General features: G+C 42.1%; 1 protein-coding gene across 1 annotated transcript; it reads left to right on the forward strand.

Moving 5' to 3' along the window:
• Window positions 1–12,920: 12,920 nt before the first annotated feature.
• LOC109465584 (beta-galactoside alpha-2,6-sialyltransferase 2-like) lies at window positions 12,921–15,607 on the forward strand. The gene is made up of 3 exons (XM_019762939.1): window positions 12,921–13,170; window positions 14,280–14,681; window positions 15,366–15,607. The coding sequence occupies exons 1-3, from the start codon at window positions 12,921–12,923 to the stop codon at window positions 15,605–15,607; spliced, it is 894 nt and encodes a 297-aa protein (XP_019618498.1).
• Window positions 15,608–19,628: the final 4,021 nt, after the last annotated feature.

The raw sequence follows: 19,628 nt of genomic DNA on the forward strand, positions 1-19,628 counted from the left end.
CTAAGTCTTTAGACAACAGGCTGAGCGAATTCGTCAAATCATTGATACAGCGAATAAATCGAAGATGCAGCAAAGTATGTTCGTGTGTAGGTGGCAATTGTGGCGAGTTTCCTCCGTTATTTCTGAAACTATAATGTGTATTCGTACCTGTTCGCAGGTCTTTCTGTGTACGTACATTGCCAATCAAGTGGTATTATCTATCTTTACAGGCCTACTCTTTGCACCGAGGCGTGATAATTGAGCCACGATGCGTGATAATTGAGCCACATTAGTACTTCAAACAATTGATAAAAAAAGTGTATTTTGCAAGTTTTGTTTGTTTTCTTTCAAATTATAAGAGGTTCACTACAGTCATGGGTCAAACAATTTTGACCACTCAACGGCCTCTATACTGTATACTATAAGGCGGGTGTATACAGGACGTTGATACCCAATTCCCATTTAGACACTATGTCCTGTTATATATACCAAAGTCGTGGAAAATGCGAAATATTGGTTTCTAAATTTATAAGGAAAATCATTAGGCAAAACACATAGACAAGACTACTATTTAGAGAACTTAATACATTGAAACATTTTCGACAGGATAAAGCAGAACTCACGGTTCTCGCAGCAAGTACCCTGGAACCCTAGTGGACATGAACACGAGGTAGCCAGGGGCGTCCCTCCGTTGTGACAGAACCGGTTACAGGGACGAGTTACATAGCAAATGTTGTACACAGCGATCCCGAAAGGTCCTCCGAGAATCGTAGCTGTGTGCGACTGCGTTCCGGAGTTTCCACAGGGGGCACTACAGGCGTCCCAACTGTTCCAAATACAGTAGAGTGGATAACTAGCACACGCCTGCAGCCATATCGATGGACATTCAGGGATACTAGTGGGTCCTGGCTGTGACAAAACGTCTTGGTTCCCTATCAGTACCAGAATCACCAGGACTCTCAACAGAAGGATTTGAGTCTTCTGCATGTCCTCCGTTATTTCTTTCCCACTCAAAGGGTTACGGATGCTTTGTAAGGCGCGAGCGCTCAGATCGACTTTGCCGCCTAAACATGACAAACACAGCTAGCAAGTCAGAGGGTCTGCATGGAGCATACCGGATCACATTTGGCGTCACATTTTATCAGTACATTGTACTATGCTGAGTATGCAAAATTCCTGTGACGGATTCTTTGCAAACGATTGTCTTTGACTTTTGGTGTTTTTAGACTTGTTGGGGCACTACGTGGGTCAAGGTCGTCAGAGGCCCATTTCCTCATGTGAATTACGTGTGAGATTGATATCAGACTAATTTATCACTGCGTTGTAGTCACATCTAGTATCAATTTGGACTGTTATCATAGAACGTCATAGTGAATTACAGTGAGCTCATTGGGTTTTCTTCGCCTTCTTTATTAATTTGGGCTGTTATCACATCCAAAAATCATTCCTCCTTTCAGAACTTCAATATTGAATACGACGCACTCAAGTGTTTTCGCCACCTTCGAATTCTTTAATAATATAATACCATATTTATGGCTTCACCACTCTTTGTATGGTAAAACATATTGTGTTCTCTGGTGTTTCTTCTTCTCCTCCTTCTCCTGCCATTTCTTTAAATGGATTCAACTCTGCCATTTTGCAGCCAAATGAGCTGAAATTACGCAAATACTCCCAAATGTTTTTTTTGCCATTTTCTAACAAAATCTGTACATTTGGGGTCCTGGAGACCTAGTATTACATCCCAATCATCTGAACTTTGGTGTGAGTATGCTCTACATATCTGCCAACAACAATTCATTATACTTTTTGGCATACTCTCCCTCAAACTTTTATCCTGACGGTGTAAGAGCGACGGCCCTGTGATTTGTTCCTGACGGGGTAGGTGTTAGCCCCGTCGCGCGGGGTGTTGAAAAAAAAACCCGGTCTGCTTGCATGTTCTATAAATGATATCTTAAGTTATGAACGCTGCAGAACAATAATTTTCGCATCACTCTACTCCTTACACCAAGAGCTACGCACTGATGTCAAACTTGAATGTAGAACATTAATATTTGCCCCAGATTCCAAATGGCCAGTGACTTTCCAAAATTATAATGACTAGTGTTTATTACCTCCATGAAAAATGGAGGTATTGTTTTTGGCGCGCGTGTGTGTGTGTCTGTGTGTATCTGTGTGTGTGTGAGTGTGTGTGTGTCTGTGTGTGTGTGTGTTTCCGCATATTTGTAGTCAGTCTAACTTCAGAACGCCTTTGTGGATTGTGATGATATTTGGTATGCTGATAGGTCTTAGGAAGCAAAAGGTCAAGGTCAAATACGGGCCTCCTGGGGCTGATCTTGATACTGAAGCAGAACTTCCGGTTTTTGTATCTTTTGCAAAACAAGGAAAACAGATGTGCAGGTTCTCCCTCTGGAATAGGCTACATGTACAGTTGACCACTGAGTTGACCAGATCTATTACAGCCTGATCTATTTCAGGCCAAAGGTGCTACTGTGTTAGCAGAAACGCTGTGTGTTTGAAAACAAAAACCTGTGTTATTTTGTTCTGTACTGTAGTGTACTGTGTAAAAATATTTACAAAAACTCACATATTTCATTGAGGTATGAGATCTCCGAATTCTTTTTGTAATAGTTTCTTTTTAGTTTTGTAAATTGCGAAACCTGCAACGACTCGTGACAGGCTTAGCAATCAGTACAAATCGGATTGTAGTGGTGTATATATTGTAGTCATTAAGTAAATATTGTGTAGTTGTTATTTTGTAGTGTTGTAAATATCGTACCTATTAAGTAATGACAGTGGAATTGTATATTGTATACTAGTATACCATGTTGTTAATTTCATGTAAACAACATAAATTCTCCAGGAAGAATAGTAAGTAACAAAACACAAACACAACCCGATGCAGCGGCGTTGGAACACGACAGGTAAACAATTTTTTGAACTTGGACTTACACGCACCTACAAAAGATAATTAAGATTCAGTCACAGTTTCTCGGCTTATCCTTTACACATGTTAACAACATATGCATAAAAATCCCACTGCAGTACCGATGAAAAACGCTAGGTGAAGCATTTTCGAACTTGACCTTTGTTTTCATAACTGCCTCTCACCTACCAAATACATGATGCATCATTAAGATCCATCCAGCTTTTACAGTCAACGCATTCAGTTTTTTTAAGACCCACACCACAGCCACTCCTCCGTGGCCAAACCGAAAACATTCCCCTCTGACGAAGGCAATTATGGCACAGTGATATATTAACTCACGTTCTTTCACATTCCAAGTTTGAGGTGATTCTGGTCTAGTACTGTCTGGCTCTCTCCATTGACTGGAGAAGTTTCATAGATGACATCATTGTCAGCAGTCCAGAACACCTCCACTGTCAGGTTGGACCAGGGTGGAGCATCGAAGTCACAGAACATAACAACTCTGCCGCCTTGGATGCCATTACTCAGCTGAGGGTTCATTTCAGTGGTTGGAAAATTTGCAGAGCAACTGGAACGTCGTCACATCAGGAGTGCCACAAGGGGGAGTGCTTTCTCCGTACCTGTTCCTTGTTTACATGTCGTCAAGAGAAACTGTGCACCAAACAACCAGCAACATCGGTTATGCAGACGACATCGGACTGTCCAGAACGTTCACATGTGACACTGTTGAAAGCGACACAACTATGCAAGAGGATCGAAGCCACGCAACTTGACACCTGGGCGAACAAGAACAATATGATTATGAACGGGGATAAGTCCTATGAGTTGAGACTGTGCTTTTCAAAAAATCCACCTGTTCCACCTCCCCTCACACTTGGAGGCAAAGAAGTCCAGGTTGTTGAATGTGCCACGTATCTGGGCTTCAAACTTCACCGCAGCCTCGGGTGGACAGCCAAATCTTACACATGGCAAAGAAAGGCTCAACCCGTCTTCACTTTCTCCGCATGCTCAAGAAGGGCGGGATGCCACCAGAGGACCTGGAAACTGTGTATACGACTCTGATACGACCTGTGTTAGAGTATGCAAATGTCGTGTACGTGGGCTGTAACACAAAACAGAACAACACTCTTGAGGCTGTACAGAGAAGGGCGGCGAGAATCATCTACGGCAACAGTACTCAAACAACCCCCTTCTCCACCCTCCAGGACAGACGGGAAACTGCAGCAAAAACTCTTTTCAAGCAAATACAGGATGTCAGCCACCCTTTGCATTCTTTGATGCCCTGCGACAGACACCAGAGCACACGGCGGTCCCTGAGAAATGGAAACCACTTCTCCGTACCGAAGTTCAGAACTGAAAGACTGAGGAAATCTTTTCTGTTTCAGGCAATAAGCCTCAGTAACCAAGATTTGTAAATAGTAGTCTGCCTCGGTTTTAATGGACCTGACCTACAGAATTTTAAATCTATTTAATTTTAATCGTCAATGTTGTGCTTTTTAATGTGTATCTCGTTTTCAAGCTATTTTAACATGTAATCACTTGTGCAATTCAGCCAAGCAATGAATATTGGCTGCCAATCAATGTGAATAAAACAGTTTCAGTTTTTGCTGTAAACGAAAAAAAAACGTGTATGTGGTCACAAATCATTAGTTCATGGTGTAACCAACGTCATTCAGGCAACACTATAATTCTATATACTGTTGGTATAATAATAAAGAATTGAGCATTGAATTGAATTGAATTGAGAACTGGAGAGAGAAGATGATACGATTTAGGCCGCCATAAACCTAGTGCCATCTTGGCTGGGGATTGGTAGAGAGCAAAACCGGTCTAGCCAATGACAGGGGCTTTACATGTGGCTTGTCTCGTGGCGGACTACAAAAGCCATGCGACGTACCTTCATACAAGTTTGCGTTCAAAACCTATAATCAAATTACACGGGGCCCGGACTTCACAAAGATCCACCACGGTGTCGACAGAAAAAACTGTTATCAATCACAGAAGAAACTCGCGCAATCTTACGTTGCGCCATGTGCGTTTCATAATATTATTGCCACAAAGAAACAAACAAAACAATTACTGGCATCAGCAAAGTACAGTCTCCTATAGAAATTACGAAAGTCGCTGTACTTGTGTCAATAAAGTATTGTCTTGTCCTGATTATGCCACCCTACAGTTTTGTCTCGGAAGGTGGCGCTGCAAGTCCTGATTACAATTTATAGTGCGGTTAAGAGTGTAGATATGGTGTTTTCAATCAGGCGTCGACACTTGTCCAACAACTTTCGGTTGACCTTAAGATCCGTCTGTGACCCTACTTGTGCGCGTGTACACGTTTATTCCAACATGCCCCCTGCGCCTCATCCCGTCTTTGTGTGCACTAAAACTTGTACGGAAATTCTGCATGCAACACACCATTGTACCTTTGTGTGTAACTAAGACGTCAGATAATGATCACCATACTGAGAAAAAATTCCAAGTTTTAACGCGCTGATGACACAGATAAGATCATAGTGGATGGTCCCGTGTCTCAAACGTTATGTATTCTTAGTTGTATTCCTGTTGTTTTGAGCATGTTGATCGTACGAATATTCTCCTTGAAGACAGTGTGCAAGTGAGGAATGCTCTGTTAACAATGGTAGTCTGTCTGCTAAAAATGGCATCATGACACGCGGGCACCAAGCGAGCTGGAAGGAAAATCTGCTCGAGGACAAGTTGTCTGCGATTTTGTCATTGTCCTTTCAAGCAAGAACGCTGCAAAGTAGACAGCATCTGAATGTACACTGTTGGGACCTCCTCCTCCCCAAAAATTCACATCTTTAAATTTAGTGATACTCAATGATACATGGAAAACAGTAGAAGAATGATCTGTTCTTTCATAATACTTCTTAAATCATAGTACTATTCATAAATGTTGAATTAAAGTTTTTTTTCAGATTTGGCATGTATCTTTAACTGCCGTTACAATATGACATTTCTGTGACCCAACATGGCAAAAGTCTGCCGCACACAAGTCCGTCGTGACCTCCGAACTTTCCCAAGACTATGTTGTGTCTTGAAAAATTCATTTTGAAAAATGAACTTTCTAAAATGGCATTTCGTGCATTTTTGAGACGATATAATTTTTTTGGAAGTGAATGAAGACCTTTATATTGCACATTTATGCCACATTTGGCTAAGTACAGGTCACAACAAAACAACACGAACGGATACACTTAACAGATACAAAAGAAACTAACTGTCGTTAACATTATTTAAATTCAACTTCTCGCTTTTCACTTATTGTAGAAATAAAGGAACAGATATGTTTTAGTTCTATTTTAGTTCTAATTATGATTGATGGGTTATCTATAATGTGAGCGTCTGTCAAAATGTCGTTGAATCACTGCCAAAACCCTTTTGATATTAGATGATCTGGAAGTGACCTGAAGATTTCAGGCGCCACCCATCAAAAATCCGCATTGACCTTCTATTGTCTCTCAGACTGACAGATACCTGGGGCGTATGCACGCAAACATATGTCGTTGTAGGCCGAAGAAACATGGATGACTTTTATCTTAACATCAATGATGGGAACTGGTCTTTTGAACATGCGATCCACGCATCATCAAGTTCAACTACGTAATAATATCACTACGATCTATTATAAACTGTGGGAGCGTCAAGTACCTGTCCCTGCCGTCCCTGAGGCTACTAACGCGATTGCAAAGGGCAAAGGGTGTTGTTGGCATGCAATGCTTTACCTGTACATAGGAGTCTGCCTGGCTACCTAGACCTTCATTCGGCGGAAGTGGTTCTGTACCGAGGCAGGACCGTGTTGTGGCTAAGATTGCTGTTCCTCGTCACAGACAGGTAGGCATTTGAACTTCTCCAAGTTCTGTTTCTAATGAACTTAGACAAACCTTCTATATTGAAACATACCTGTACTAACCTTTTTGCCATTACTAAGAAACGAGAAGAAACCGAACTTTCTTAATTGTAGCTAATTCACGATGCATATATGTAACGTTACCTGTATTCCATTCTTTTCTTGTGACCTGTACTTAACCCAGCGAGTATGTGTGTACAATAGAGGTCTTCATTCATTGTTTTCGATCAGTGACTGCTTCATTAGCGCAAGGCATATGACTGTCTATCTAAGCGAGAAGAATATTACAATAACAGTTTGTGTATACTTGATGGCGGATCGAGGTTTGAAGGCTTGGGCCGCTTCTTAGTTAGCTGTCTGTATTACTCTAAGACATACATAATGTTCACTACATTCAGGATTTCGTTTGGCATTTCTAAGTATAGTATCAACTAGTTTTTGTCAGTAAACTCTTATAGCAGTTGTGATCTGCCATGAAACACTTATCTACATACGACATGTGCACGGGTTTCCAAAATTTGGACCTCCAGCAATGCGTGGTCTCTAAAACTCCCGTCCAATACTGAGAGGTGAAACACCAACACAGAAGAACACGTGGATCTGTAGGAAATCTAAACGTGCACAGTAAAAAAGTTACTTTTGGTAACGTACATTTGGTTCGGTACACGATTCGCCTGTTTTGAATTGGGTGCGCAGAGACTTGTTGTTGGGAGGGACGTGTCCGTGACGTAGCCTTAACTTGTCTAACGACTTTTAAGAGCAGATGTCTGTAAAGCGACGGTCACAACTCGCCGTGCGTGCTTTTTGTCCGTACGTTTTTGTCGTGGCTACGTCTGCTACGTTTTTTCTGCAAACGTAGGGTGGCCGGCCGAGGGAGTACGTCACTCGCACGGTTGCGCAAGGTGTACGTACGTGGTCTGCACGACACGCCTGGCCGTCAGCGGTTGCGTGCATCGTACGTTGCGCAAGTGGTAAGTGAGTTGTACATGCTTACAACGTACGATCTCTGTGCGATTGCCACTTTGCCGCGTACAGGCCGTACCTACACGTGCGGCGTACGCACGGTTTCCTTACTCACTCGCACGGTGTAAGTGCGTGCACCTCCTGTTAACTTCATCATCACTAGCCGCCCTGGTGTCTTCCGCGGCCCGTTTCTTTGGGTCTTGTCTGGTAGTCTTCTTCTGAGCCTTCCTGGACATCTTGGAGACGAGTTGGCAGCCGCCCGTCAAGTCGTCTTTATATACTGTAGAAATCAGGTGCGTTGCACGTCCGTTGCACGTGCGGAGCACGTGGTATGGTGTACGTGTGTTCTGCGTGGTCATTGAGCAGGTCAACTGGGAAGTGAGGAGTAAGCACGGATGACGCAAGCACCGTGCGTGGCACGAACGTGCTTCGTGCGCTGTCCGTACAGCAATTGCACGTGAGAATAGTGAAGTTAGACCCACGGAGTCCGTACGTTGCACGCTCGTAGGCTGTACGGGGCACGCGCGTCTCACGTACTCGCACGCACGGGTGGTAAATCCGCAGACCGCACGTAGAAAAAGTATTACATGCACTTCCAGTTCTACGGCGTGTCTGCGTGCTCCCAATTCCGTAGGATTCCGTACGGAGGTGGTACTCACTATGCACGGATGCCGTACGATTGCCCACGTTTTTGCACGTAGACAGCACGCAGAAGCACGTACGGCGAGTTGTGACCGTCGCATAAGGATCAAACAATGGTGGCAGGGGTAAAAAAAATCGATTTGGCTCATATTTTGCACAGTGATAGTACTTGGCCCACAACCCCTCAAAATAGCCTTCTTTTTGCTCCACACCGATCGTTGCCATGGTAACAGCCCAAACATGTTTTAGGGCCATTTTCCATGATTTGGGCATGCCAGAAACATGAAAATTGCCAAAGTTTAGGACGCGATTACAAACAAATGCTTGAATATATCGGAAAGACAAAAACTGTGCTGAAATGTCCAACTTATCTGCTTTTCTAAAATAGCTTTGAAATTTTCAAGAGGTCCGTCTAAGGGTCTGGGCACCCCTAAGACAATACAGTGTTTTGGGCTTTTGAAATATCCCTATTTCCGCCCATTTTTGAAGCGCTGTAACTCCAAAGATGGTGATTTTTTTCTTTCAAAATGTAATAACAGATATATAATCATATGTGCTATAAAATGCATGTTTGTTAAATTTGGCCAATTGTTTGGTTCTCACGTGGTTGTCCTCGGAAGTAGGTCATATTTTACATTTCAAGAAAAATACAAATATTTGTCATATTTGAGATACAATATTTACAATACAAAAGCAGCAATCTAATACTACTTTAGATTAAAAGTAATCCTATTAATTGTCTATCAAATGAATGCTTGTGGAGGTTGGAGTCTTGTCTCGTTGTTGTGTAATTGTCCCTAAAAGTAGACCATATTTTGGACATGTGTTAGAATTATCATTTTGGGCTATCTTTGGAGCTTTACAACTGACAAAGTAGGATGTTATTTAAATCCAATCTTTGTAGGGTAGTTAATTCATGCATTGTGTATCAAATGATATCTTGTTGAGGTTGGAGTCTTGTCTCGTTGTTGTGTACTTGTCTCTGAAAGTAGGCCATATTTTGGACATTACAGAAATTGCATAATATACGGCTGTTTTTGAAGCAGTAAATATGACAAAGTAGTATTTTATTTGAATTCAATCTTTTAAGAGAAGCACATAATTATATGAATTTTGTATGAAATGTATACTTGTGGAGGTTCGGGTCGTGTGTCGTTATTGTGCACTTGTCCCCATATTTAAACATATAAAGACATTAGCACACATGTGCACTTCCGTACTTGGGCCAAGTACTATCACTGTGCAAAATATGAGCCAAATCGATTTTTTGACCCCTGCCACCATTGTTTGATCCTTACAGACATTTGCTCTTATTTGGCTCATATTTTGCACAGTGAGAGTACTTGGCCCACAACCCCTCAAAATAGCTTTCTTTCTGCTCCTCATCGATCGTTGCCATGGTAACAGCCCAAACATGTTTTAGGGCCATTTTCCATGATTTGGGCATGCCAGAAACATGAAAATTTCCAAAGTTTAGGGCGCCATTACAAACAAATGCTTGAATATATCGGAAAGACAAAAACTGTGCTGAAATGTCCAACTTATCTGCTTTTCTAAAATAGCTTTAAAATTTTCAAGAGGTCTGGGCATCCCTAAGACAATACAGTGTTTTTGGTTTTTGAAATATCCCTATTTCTGCCCATCTTTGAACCGCTATAACTCCAAAGATGGTGATCTTTTTCTTTCAAAATGTAATAACAGATACATAATCATATGTGCTATAAAATGAATGTTTGTAAAGTTTGGCCAATTGTTTGGTTCTCACGTGGTTGTCCTCAGAAGTAGGTCATATTTTACATTTCAAGAAAAATACCAATTTTTGTCATATTTGTCAAAACATATTAGAAAGAGCTAGTCCTAACATATTGCTCAATTCTAGATTTCACTTTTTGGTCGTAACTTACCTAATGGCTTATTTAAAAACAATGCCTATTTTTAAGTGCAAGAGTATAACGTAAATTTCATGGCAATTTTGGGCATAAAATTGGTCCTAGCATAATGTTGAGCATCTATCTACCAAAAAGCCTCAGGATTATCTGGACAATACTTGTAGTTAGATCATAGAGAAAATTTCAAACAGGATGCAATGATATAACAGTGCAAGGTGCCATTGGTACACCCTGATCATTGAATAGCAGATACATACAGACGCTACGGAAAACATATTAACCTTCTTGGCGAAGATTAAAAATAAGCCATGTCTGCACAGAAGGCCACGTTACACCCTACATTATACGTTCACGAAAACCCATCGCCAAAACCCCTCCACTAGAAGTCTGAAAATTTAGCCTGGGTGCCATCCTATTTTATTTGTATTGCTTAAGGAAAACACGTAGCAAATCTGGCAGTTTTTGACACTTGATGCTGAAGTCGCCATGGTTCATAAATGCTACGCAGCGGCCCAAAAAAATCACTGCAATAATAGGAGCAAGTTTTTAAAAAAGTAAACACAGCAAGAAGTCCTGCTCAGACTATATATTTCTGACACATATTTATTGGTCAAATTCTTTCCTCTGAAACTCGTCAATTTTCAGTTACATTAATTGCCAATTTAGGTAAACACGTAGCAAAAATCTGTCAATTTGAGACACTGATTCGAGTGAAGCCTAAACCGTTGAAATCGTCATGAATCAAAAGCGACGAAAAGAAATCACTGCAGAGGTAAGACGAGCTGACAGCTGACATTATTTTGCAGTACTGATCCATGCACTTCACCGTCACAACTTGTAAGCAGTATACTTATGATACTTAAGACTGCAGCCTGGCAGGCTTGTATCCAGTCCTGTCGTGGATTGGTTGGGCTCTCTTCGGGGAAGTTGGAGTTAAATTCCTAAGGCACAAAATTCTAGGCTCTGGCGCTGCAACCAGTTACCCCTGGAACCAAAGTCGTAAGGCCGCGCGCGACGAGCGAGACCGAAAAAAAATTAAAAGAAAACTTCAGCATACGGCCTTCCTCTTAAGTGTCATTTGTTGACACACAAAACCATTTGCAAAATGATTGAAAACTTTTCAAAGTGACACATGGATGTTGTGATAGTTGTCAGTAAACTTAGAACAATATACATAAATGTATCATTTCGTGTTGAAAAAGGTTTATGATGTTGAAAATGTAGGATTTTTTTGGGGGGGGGCGTCCTTGGTTTTTTTTCGTCCTATACTGCATTAGATTTGGAGTCTGCGGAGGATGTCATCCATAAAATGTACTTGCTATGGCCCAAGTAAAAACGATCCTTAAGCCAGACGCAAGGACACTCAAGTTATATCGACTTATTTTATGCCGCCACCAACGCATAGGACGAAAACAGGACGGGACAATACTCATCGTCTCTCTCTCTCTCTCTCTCTCTCTCCCTCTCTCTCTCTCTAGAAGGTTAGAAGATGATATTTGCACAACTGGAATATTGTACACCCGAATGGTGCCAAAAGCGGGGTGTGTCAAAGTGTGTTTGTCACAAGCTGCGTAAGACAGGACTGTAGTGTTTGACCAGTTTACACCGAAAAGGACCCTTGTCTTTTCGATAAGTGTGGTGGAATGTACGTACTCATTTTCACTGATCACGAGTCGAATGAGGAAAAAGGTGTTAAGCGCGGCGCCTGCCAGGTATTAAAACAATCTCCGTCGACATCCCTAACCACAGGACCACCATGTCATTGTTGTCTTGTCTGTATGTGAACATTCGTCAATAGGAAATGCTGTGATAGCCGTTCCCCGTACCAGTGCCTAGGTGCAGGTTTTTAAAGTACCTTGCCATTATTAAAGTAGAGAATGTTAGCTACAACATGCATTCTTTATGATGTTTGTGTTGTATGAATGAGTGGTCTTTATTGGCCTGCTGGTTTCTGCTGAAATACTGTATATTGAATGAAACGACCTCTATTGTACGTTTGTGCTCTAACAAGCTTAGTACAGGTCATGAATAAACAGGGAAGAGAATACAGCAATAAACTATAGTTACTAATGTGATCTACTATTTTTACAGGTTCAACTTCTTCTCGCTTCTTATAATATATAAAATCGTCGGTACATTCGGTACACACATACATGCATGCATGCATACATATATGCATACATACATACATACACACAAACAATAGAGTTCTTAGCTAGGTTTGTTCAGTCTTCTTTTGATTTTATTGTGATTCACCTTCGTAACATCCAAAGTTTTACTACTTATTTATATGAATATTGATTTTTTTTAGTTTTGCCTCAACATTCCGTTTGTCTTGAAGTGTTTGTCTGTTTATTTGTTTTCAGTTCTTCATCATCCCAGACATTCCCTAAAGGCGTGTCAAAAAAAAAGGAAAACAACGGAACATATCATGGCAAAAAGGAAGCTAGTACTTCTCGGAGTTGGGATGTGTGTTTGTGTCATAATCTATGGGATTGTGACCAAGTCTTTGATGGTCAGGGCTGTCTTTGAACCCTATAAAGCTATAGCATCGGTGCCATGGTCCGTACTTACCACCGACTCCCTATCGACGCTGGTTAAAGGCAATAGGGAGCAGGTGGTAACTACGGGGGATGGCACAGAGGCTAATAAAGCTATGGGCGATGAGCAACCTCAGCCTCTACTGCCACAAACTACCGACAAACCTTCTAGATTACGACAAGAAATGTCGTGTAAACTGAAAAGGAACGTTCCGTTTTCCACCATCACAAGAACACAGGCACCCAGAGATAAGAATAAAGACGTCCTGCCGGAGGAAAGCCTGGAGAAGTTGGTGCACTTTAACTCGTGCGCAATCGTCAGTAGTAGCCACGCCCTGAGGGTTCACACGTACGGCCAGGAGATAGGTATGTAATAGTGGTTACAAGACTATCTTATTGTTAGGAGGTAGAAAATGTTGTAAGTTAATTTTTTTGTAATTTTGGTTAGAGCCCTCCACACGTTTATCCCAGATGAACGTAACAGCCTGTTAGCTAGGCTAATTATTACCTTCGCCAAGAAGGTTATGTTTTCAGAGGCGTCCGTGTATGTGTGTGTGTGTGTGTGTGTGTGTGTGTGTGTGTGTGTGTGTGTGTGTCTGTCTGTCTGTAAACACGATAACTTGAGAAGGCCTTGATGGATTGTCTTGATACTTGGTAGGTGGGTAGGTCTTGATGAGACCTCAAAATGATTAGATTTTGGACCCCCTAGCGGCTTGTTATAGTACTGCAGCTGAACTTCCGGTTTTGATATCTCATGATCTAGACATGCTATGGTGATGAAATTTGGATGGTAGGTAGCTCTTTTGCTGGGGAAGAAGTGACCTGAGTTTGGGCCCCCTAGCGGCTTGCTCTGGAACTGCAGGGATATATTCTTGAAAATATTCAAAAGGGGATAACTCAAGAACCGGTTGACGGATCGTCATGATTTTTGGTATGTAGGTAGCTTACGTGATGCTTAATATAATTATGTGACAAGTATGCAAATATGGATGTAATTTGCATGATTTATGGGGAAATTCTATAAATCAGCTGCATTCCATGATAGGACAATTGAAGCTTGTGACATTGGTAATTGACAACGAGAGAAACACAGGCAGATATTTATTATGTTAATAATGACTTAATTTGCATAATTAATAAGAAAATTTTATAATTATGTAATGATAACTGCCTGGAAATTCATACTTGTGGTATTTGAAAGTTAAGTTGAGGTGAACATCATTAAACATAATTTATTCAATTCAGGACCTCATTTGCATAATTTATTAGGAAAAATTAGAATGCATTGTTTGTTAATATAAGACTGTCTTTTGGTTTAGATTATGATAAAATGATATAATTCATGAAAATTAGGTTCCTATTTGTTAAATCAGGGGGGAATAATCTAATGTATAATTTGTCAGTCATAAAGATTAACATCATTTGGCGAAGGTATGAGATCGGGGAACTCTAGTTGGCTACTTCTTTTATTTCAGACAGCCATGATGCGGTGCTAAGATTTAACTGCGCTCCGACCGACAAGTTTGAGAAGTTCGTCGGCAACCGAACAGACTTTCGCATGATTAACACACTCATCCCTTTGCGAAGGTGCCAATCGGAATTCCGGAGCGAGAACAGCACCGTGTTCAAGCACGGAAGATTGGTCATTAGAAACATGGACGCCATCAACTTGACCCCGCGAGGTTTAGACGTTAAAAGGGATATACATCATGCTTTTGAGAACTGGATCAAGTACCGGAAGATATATCCGAACTGGACTTTTCCTTTCATACAGAGGCCTAAATTTGGACAGGATCTCCAGGCCGAAGTGATGCGCGTCTGTGACACCACTAGACTATGTAACAAGACCACGTGGAGTCCAAGCACAGGGATATTTGGTGAGGATTACACTTTAATTGAAACAGAGTGGGTGATATCAACTTTATTCTTTCTTCTTGTTTTGGAAAATTCATCCTCTACAGCTCATACCTTTAAAACTTTTAAGCTTACTCTAGAAGGCAACTGTATCTTGTACCACGCAGCCAGCAGAAATTGCGACTCTAAAATTAATTGCAATTAGGGGTATCAAGAAATGTCGATTAAGACATGAACGGTTGGTATATCCTTTCTGAAGTTGTATGTATTTACCTTACTGTTTAGCCGCTTTGCCCTTTTTTTGCGACGTCTCAGGGAGGAGCCTAATGGTACAGTGTTGTGTGCAATTCGCAAGAATTCTAGGAATTGTACAGACATTTTGTCCACAGGCATTTCTCTGACCCACATCTATACCCACATTCCTGGAACCCTGACCTGTCTGCCCCAGATGGCCCTACTTTCTGTTACCCGCTGGGCTCGTTCACTATGCACTCAGGGGAGGAGTGTACTGTATCTTTCTAGACTTAACCAAAGGCCAAAGGCCAAAGTCCAAGTACCAAGTCTTCCTCAAAATCATGAAATGATGACATTGCCATGCAAACAATAACCCTAACAGCAACCATCGTCGCCATAGCAATGTATGTTTTCATTGCCAGTCTTGTTGGATGTGGCATTGCTCCAATCATCCCAAACGTGGTGTTTTGCAGGTGTGGTGATGATGATGTACCTCTGCGACTGGGTCCATGTCTACGAATTTGTCCCTTCCAACAGAGACAACACAACGCACGTCTACTACTATGACGAGAACTTCGTACGGCCGGGAGGCGATAGACACTCCTACAACCAAGAGCGAACTTACGTCAAAGCGTTGTCACTGACTCCAGATACAGACATAGAAGATACCGGCGTTGTGCTGTTGGAGGGACTCTCTCGGATTATCTGCGACTGAACCTGTTACGTCTTGATTATCTACTATCGCTAGAGCCGTACACATGCTTATTCGAGATTATATGTTGCGTGCACTTGTTCTTAACAATAAAGCACACAGCAGGAAACCGGAAGACATAACGAGAAAACGAGGTGACTTTAAAACAATCAGGTCGGTCGGATAGAGATGGTGCAAAGGCGAGCAGCCCGGCCGGTATGTTACAAACAACTTCCATCGTACAAGCTCTGTCACTGACATGATTGACAAGCTTGGCTGGCAATCCCTAGAAAACCGAAGGGGGAATGCCAGACTTGCTACATTGTAAAAGATCATCCACAACGTCATTTCTGTGCCACATGCGTCTAGACTTGTCCCGGCGGCTCGATGCTCCCGCCGCACCAACCACGCTCTTAAGCTGCAGACCATGCCAATGCACTTGTCTTGTCTGTTTCACCCAAAGATTCAGTTCTTTATGTTCCTTATTGTCCCCTCCTTCAGTTACCCTTGTTTTTATTTGTAACGGTCACCTGTTTTGTAACTAACGCGTGCAACTGCTCGTAATCCGATGCAAATCGGGATAAGCAGTATAGTATACAACATGATGATAAGATGATGAATGCATAGTTCACTTGATGTGAAATCATATTTTGACCGCCAAGTGGACCTTTCTGTAACTCTGTGGTTACATCATTTCCCCATTCAGTTTCTGTATTCAAATAGCTAATACAGGATGAATAGTTTATTGGCAATGATAGAGCAAATCATGAAACTCGGAAGTAAAAACGATGTGTTTATTGTTTTCAGTTATGCATGCCTACTTTGTCAAAACAACATTTTAGAAAAATCTCTTTCGACGGAGCTATAAGGAAACTGTACACGGGATATTATCTTATGTACCCGAACTCGAACGTATACGCGCTAAGGTAGTCATGTCTAAATCACTTTGGAATGAGTTATTCAAAACACCTTTTGTGTGATTGTTGGTGTACACACCCTCCCGAGTAGGGTTAGTGGCTCGGCCTGGAAGGGTCCTTCCTTAGTTGAGTAGGACCCTTACGGGCCGAGCCACTAACCCTGCTCGGGAGGGTGTCCAAATTATTCTAAAAAGACCTTATGCTGGTGACCTCCCCTCCTTTATATGTGACAGAATGATTGGCAAGACGATATCGATAGCGAAGAGAATGCCCTATCCCTACATCTTTCATTGTCGTTTCTTAGGGGTCTGCATGGGAGGTCCAGATCACACACTTTGCACTAAATCCTGGAAAGAAGCGGCCACGATTTAACTTGTGTTACTCTTGTTTGTTTTAAAAAGAATGCGGGTCATTTTAAGGTTTACTACCATCCCTTGTAAGATTCCGACACTCAATAAAGTAACTTTCACGTCTGTAGCAGTTCTTGTTTTATGGACAAGAGAAGAGAAACCTGACGCGGCCGCTACTGTGCCTGTCCTTGGTTCTGAGAGTGTTATCCTTCAGAATTTTCAAGTGCCATAACATATTTCTCACGAATAGAATCTGTTCTAGCCTGGTGTGGACGGGATGAATTATTCTTAACATGATGCACAGTCGAGATTTTTTTTCAAACTTTATTATTATTATTCACAATGTAAGAATGAAAGCTACATAGTTAACATACTTGTACAATCGTACATAATAATACATAAGAAGCAAAGACATTTTTAACAGGAGTTATCTAGATAAATATCAAGTAAAATGTTGCCATTGTTCTTATTTTCAACCAAATAATACAATGATTTGAACATATGACAAATATGTTCTATTTCTATAGTTTTGTTTAGTTTCTGAAAATTGTGAAGTTTGGTTTGCAATTTTTTATGAAACATGTGTTACAGTATAGACAATATTTAGCAATAAGAATACAGTGTGCAAGCGCACTAACATGGTTACGGTTGTCAATTGAACATAAATAATCATCTTCACCACACCAAGTAAATTTTATGGATGACGTCCTCGCGCGCATTGATTTTGGCCTGTTGCTAGAAAAAAAACAAGAAATTCCGCTTCCTGTAACGATGACCAAAGAGTCACGACAGTGCCGCAAATCGTCAGATTGACGTGAAACCCGTAACGTGAAAACAGGACAGGACGACAACTGCTGTTCCATCTGATTTATTGCTGTTTTGATGATGAATAAAAGACTACACTGTGTCACCTCATTCAATTTGTGTCCCAACATTTGTCATCTCTTAGTATATTTCTAATCTTGGCATCTTGTTTTTTTTCGCCCTCTCGCATTAGATTTAGGGTCTCCAAAGGACGTCATCCATAAAATTTACTTGGTGTGGCCTAATCAATAATACTTACGTCAAGTCTTAAGTTTAGGTAATCTCTGAATAGGATAAACATAACAGACTATCACTTTCTTAAAGTCAAGAAATGGCGCCCAGTAAACCTGAAGGGTGCTGTTTTTAATCAAGCTGTGCTCTCTCTTCCACGGCGTATGATAAACATCTGTGACGTAGGGTCACAATGGACATGGCTGTGCCTTATAGGAACGGTTTTTACATTAACCCTTTATACCGAAAACAGTTATCCCTAACTCTAGCTGATGCTTGGTATAATGGCTATTAGTCAATATTTAAGGGTTAATGACCCGCCCCGGGGTGAACTTGGTGGCTTTATTCGGTGGTTATAGAAACGGACAAGGCTTTATCACACCATATTCACCGAGAAAGGGCGGGCCATTAACGCTATTATCATATAGCTTACACGATAGCCTATCCAAACTGATGCAGTAAGTGACACAATGTACAATTTACCCGTTGCACATGCTGAAAAGAACATAGTTCCATCTGGAGTCACCTGAGGTTATTGGGTAGAGTTCACGTTCTATGTCTTCTACCACAGGAAGGGAACAGGTGTTCTTATGGAAGTCACCCGAGGTTTTTAGGTTTTCCGCCCTTAACGGGCCGGGGTGACCCCGTGACCCGGCGGTTGCCCGCTTGGTCGGCGCACCTGGGCGACAGGTGTAGCCTGACCCCAAAAGATATTTCCTTTTCATTTCCTATCTTTTTAAATATCATTTTTAATCAAAAACCTCCTCTCGTAATGTATTGTCAATGGCGAGAGGAGGTTTTTAGGGTTTTCCGCCCTTAACGGGCCGGGGTGACCCCGTGACCCGGCGGTTGTCCGCTCGGTAGAAACCTCTGTCCCAGATGCGCCGACCAAGCGCAAGAGTTTTCACTCTTGTGATTTCAACTCGCCAAAAAGGGAGCTCATCACGTCTGGAGCGGACGGGACGGTATGACGTCATCACTGGCAACAGGTGAGAATACCTCTCCCCCCTCGTTACAGGTGCAGATGGCGCCAGCTGTCCCACCTGATGCGCTTGGTCGGCGCACCTGGGCGACAGGTGTAGCCTGGCCCCAAAGGATTCCTCCTCTTTATTTCCTGTCTTTTCTAATATCTCTTTTCATCTAAAAACCTCCTCTCGTAATGTATTGTCAATGGCGAGAGGAGGTTTTTAGGGTTTTCCGCCCTTAACGGGCCGGGGTGACCCCGTGACCTGGCGGTTGCCCGCTTGGTCGGCGCACCTGGGCGACAGGTGTAGCCTGGCCCCAAAAGATATTTCCTTTCCGTTTTCTATCTTTTTAAATCTCATTTTTAATCAAAAACCTCCTCTCGTAATGTATTGTCAATGGCGAGAGGAGGTTTTTAGGGTTTTCCGCCCTTAACGGGCCGGGGTGACCCCGTGACCCGGCGGTTGTCCGCTCGGTAGAAACCTCTGTCCCAGATGCGCCGACCAAGCGCAAGAGTTTTCACTCTTGTGATTTCAACTCGCCAAAAAGGGAGCTCATCACGTCTGGAGCGGACGGGATGGTATGACGTCATCACTGGCAACAGGTGAGAATACCTCTCCCCCCTGTTACAGGTGCAGATGGCGCCAGCTGTCCCACCTGATGCGCTTGGTCGGCGCACCTGGGCGACAGGTGTAGCCTGGCCCCAAAGGATTCCTCCTCTTTATTTCCTGTCTTTTCTAATATCTCTTTTCATCTAAAAACCTCCTCTCGTAATGTATT

This window comes from Branchiostoma belcheri, unplaced genomic scaffold (assembly GCF_001625305.1).
Source record: "Branchiostoma belcheri isolate BF01 breed outbred unplaced genomic scaffold, Haploidv18h27 scaffold153, whole genome shotgun sequence".
NCBI classification, from domain to species: domain Eukaryota; kingdom Metazoa; phylum Chordata; class Leptocardii; order Amphioxiformes; family Branchiostomatidae; genus Branchiostoma; species Branchiostoma belcheri.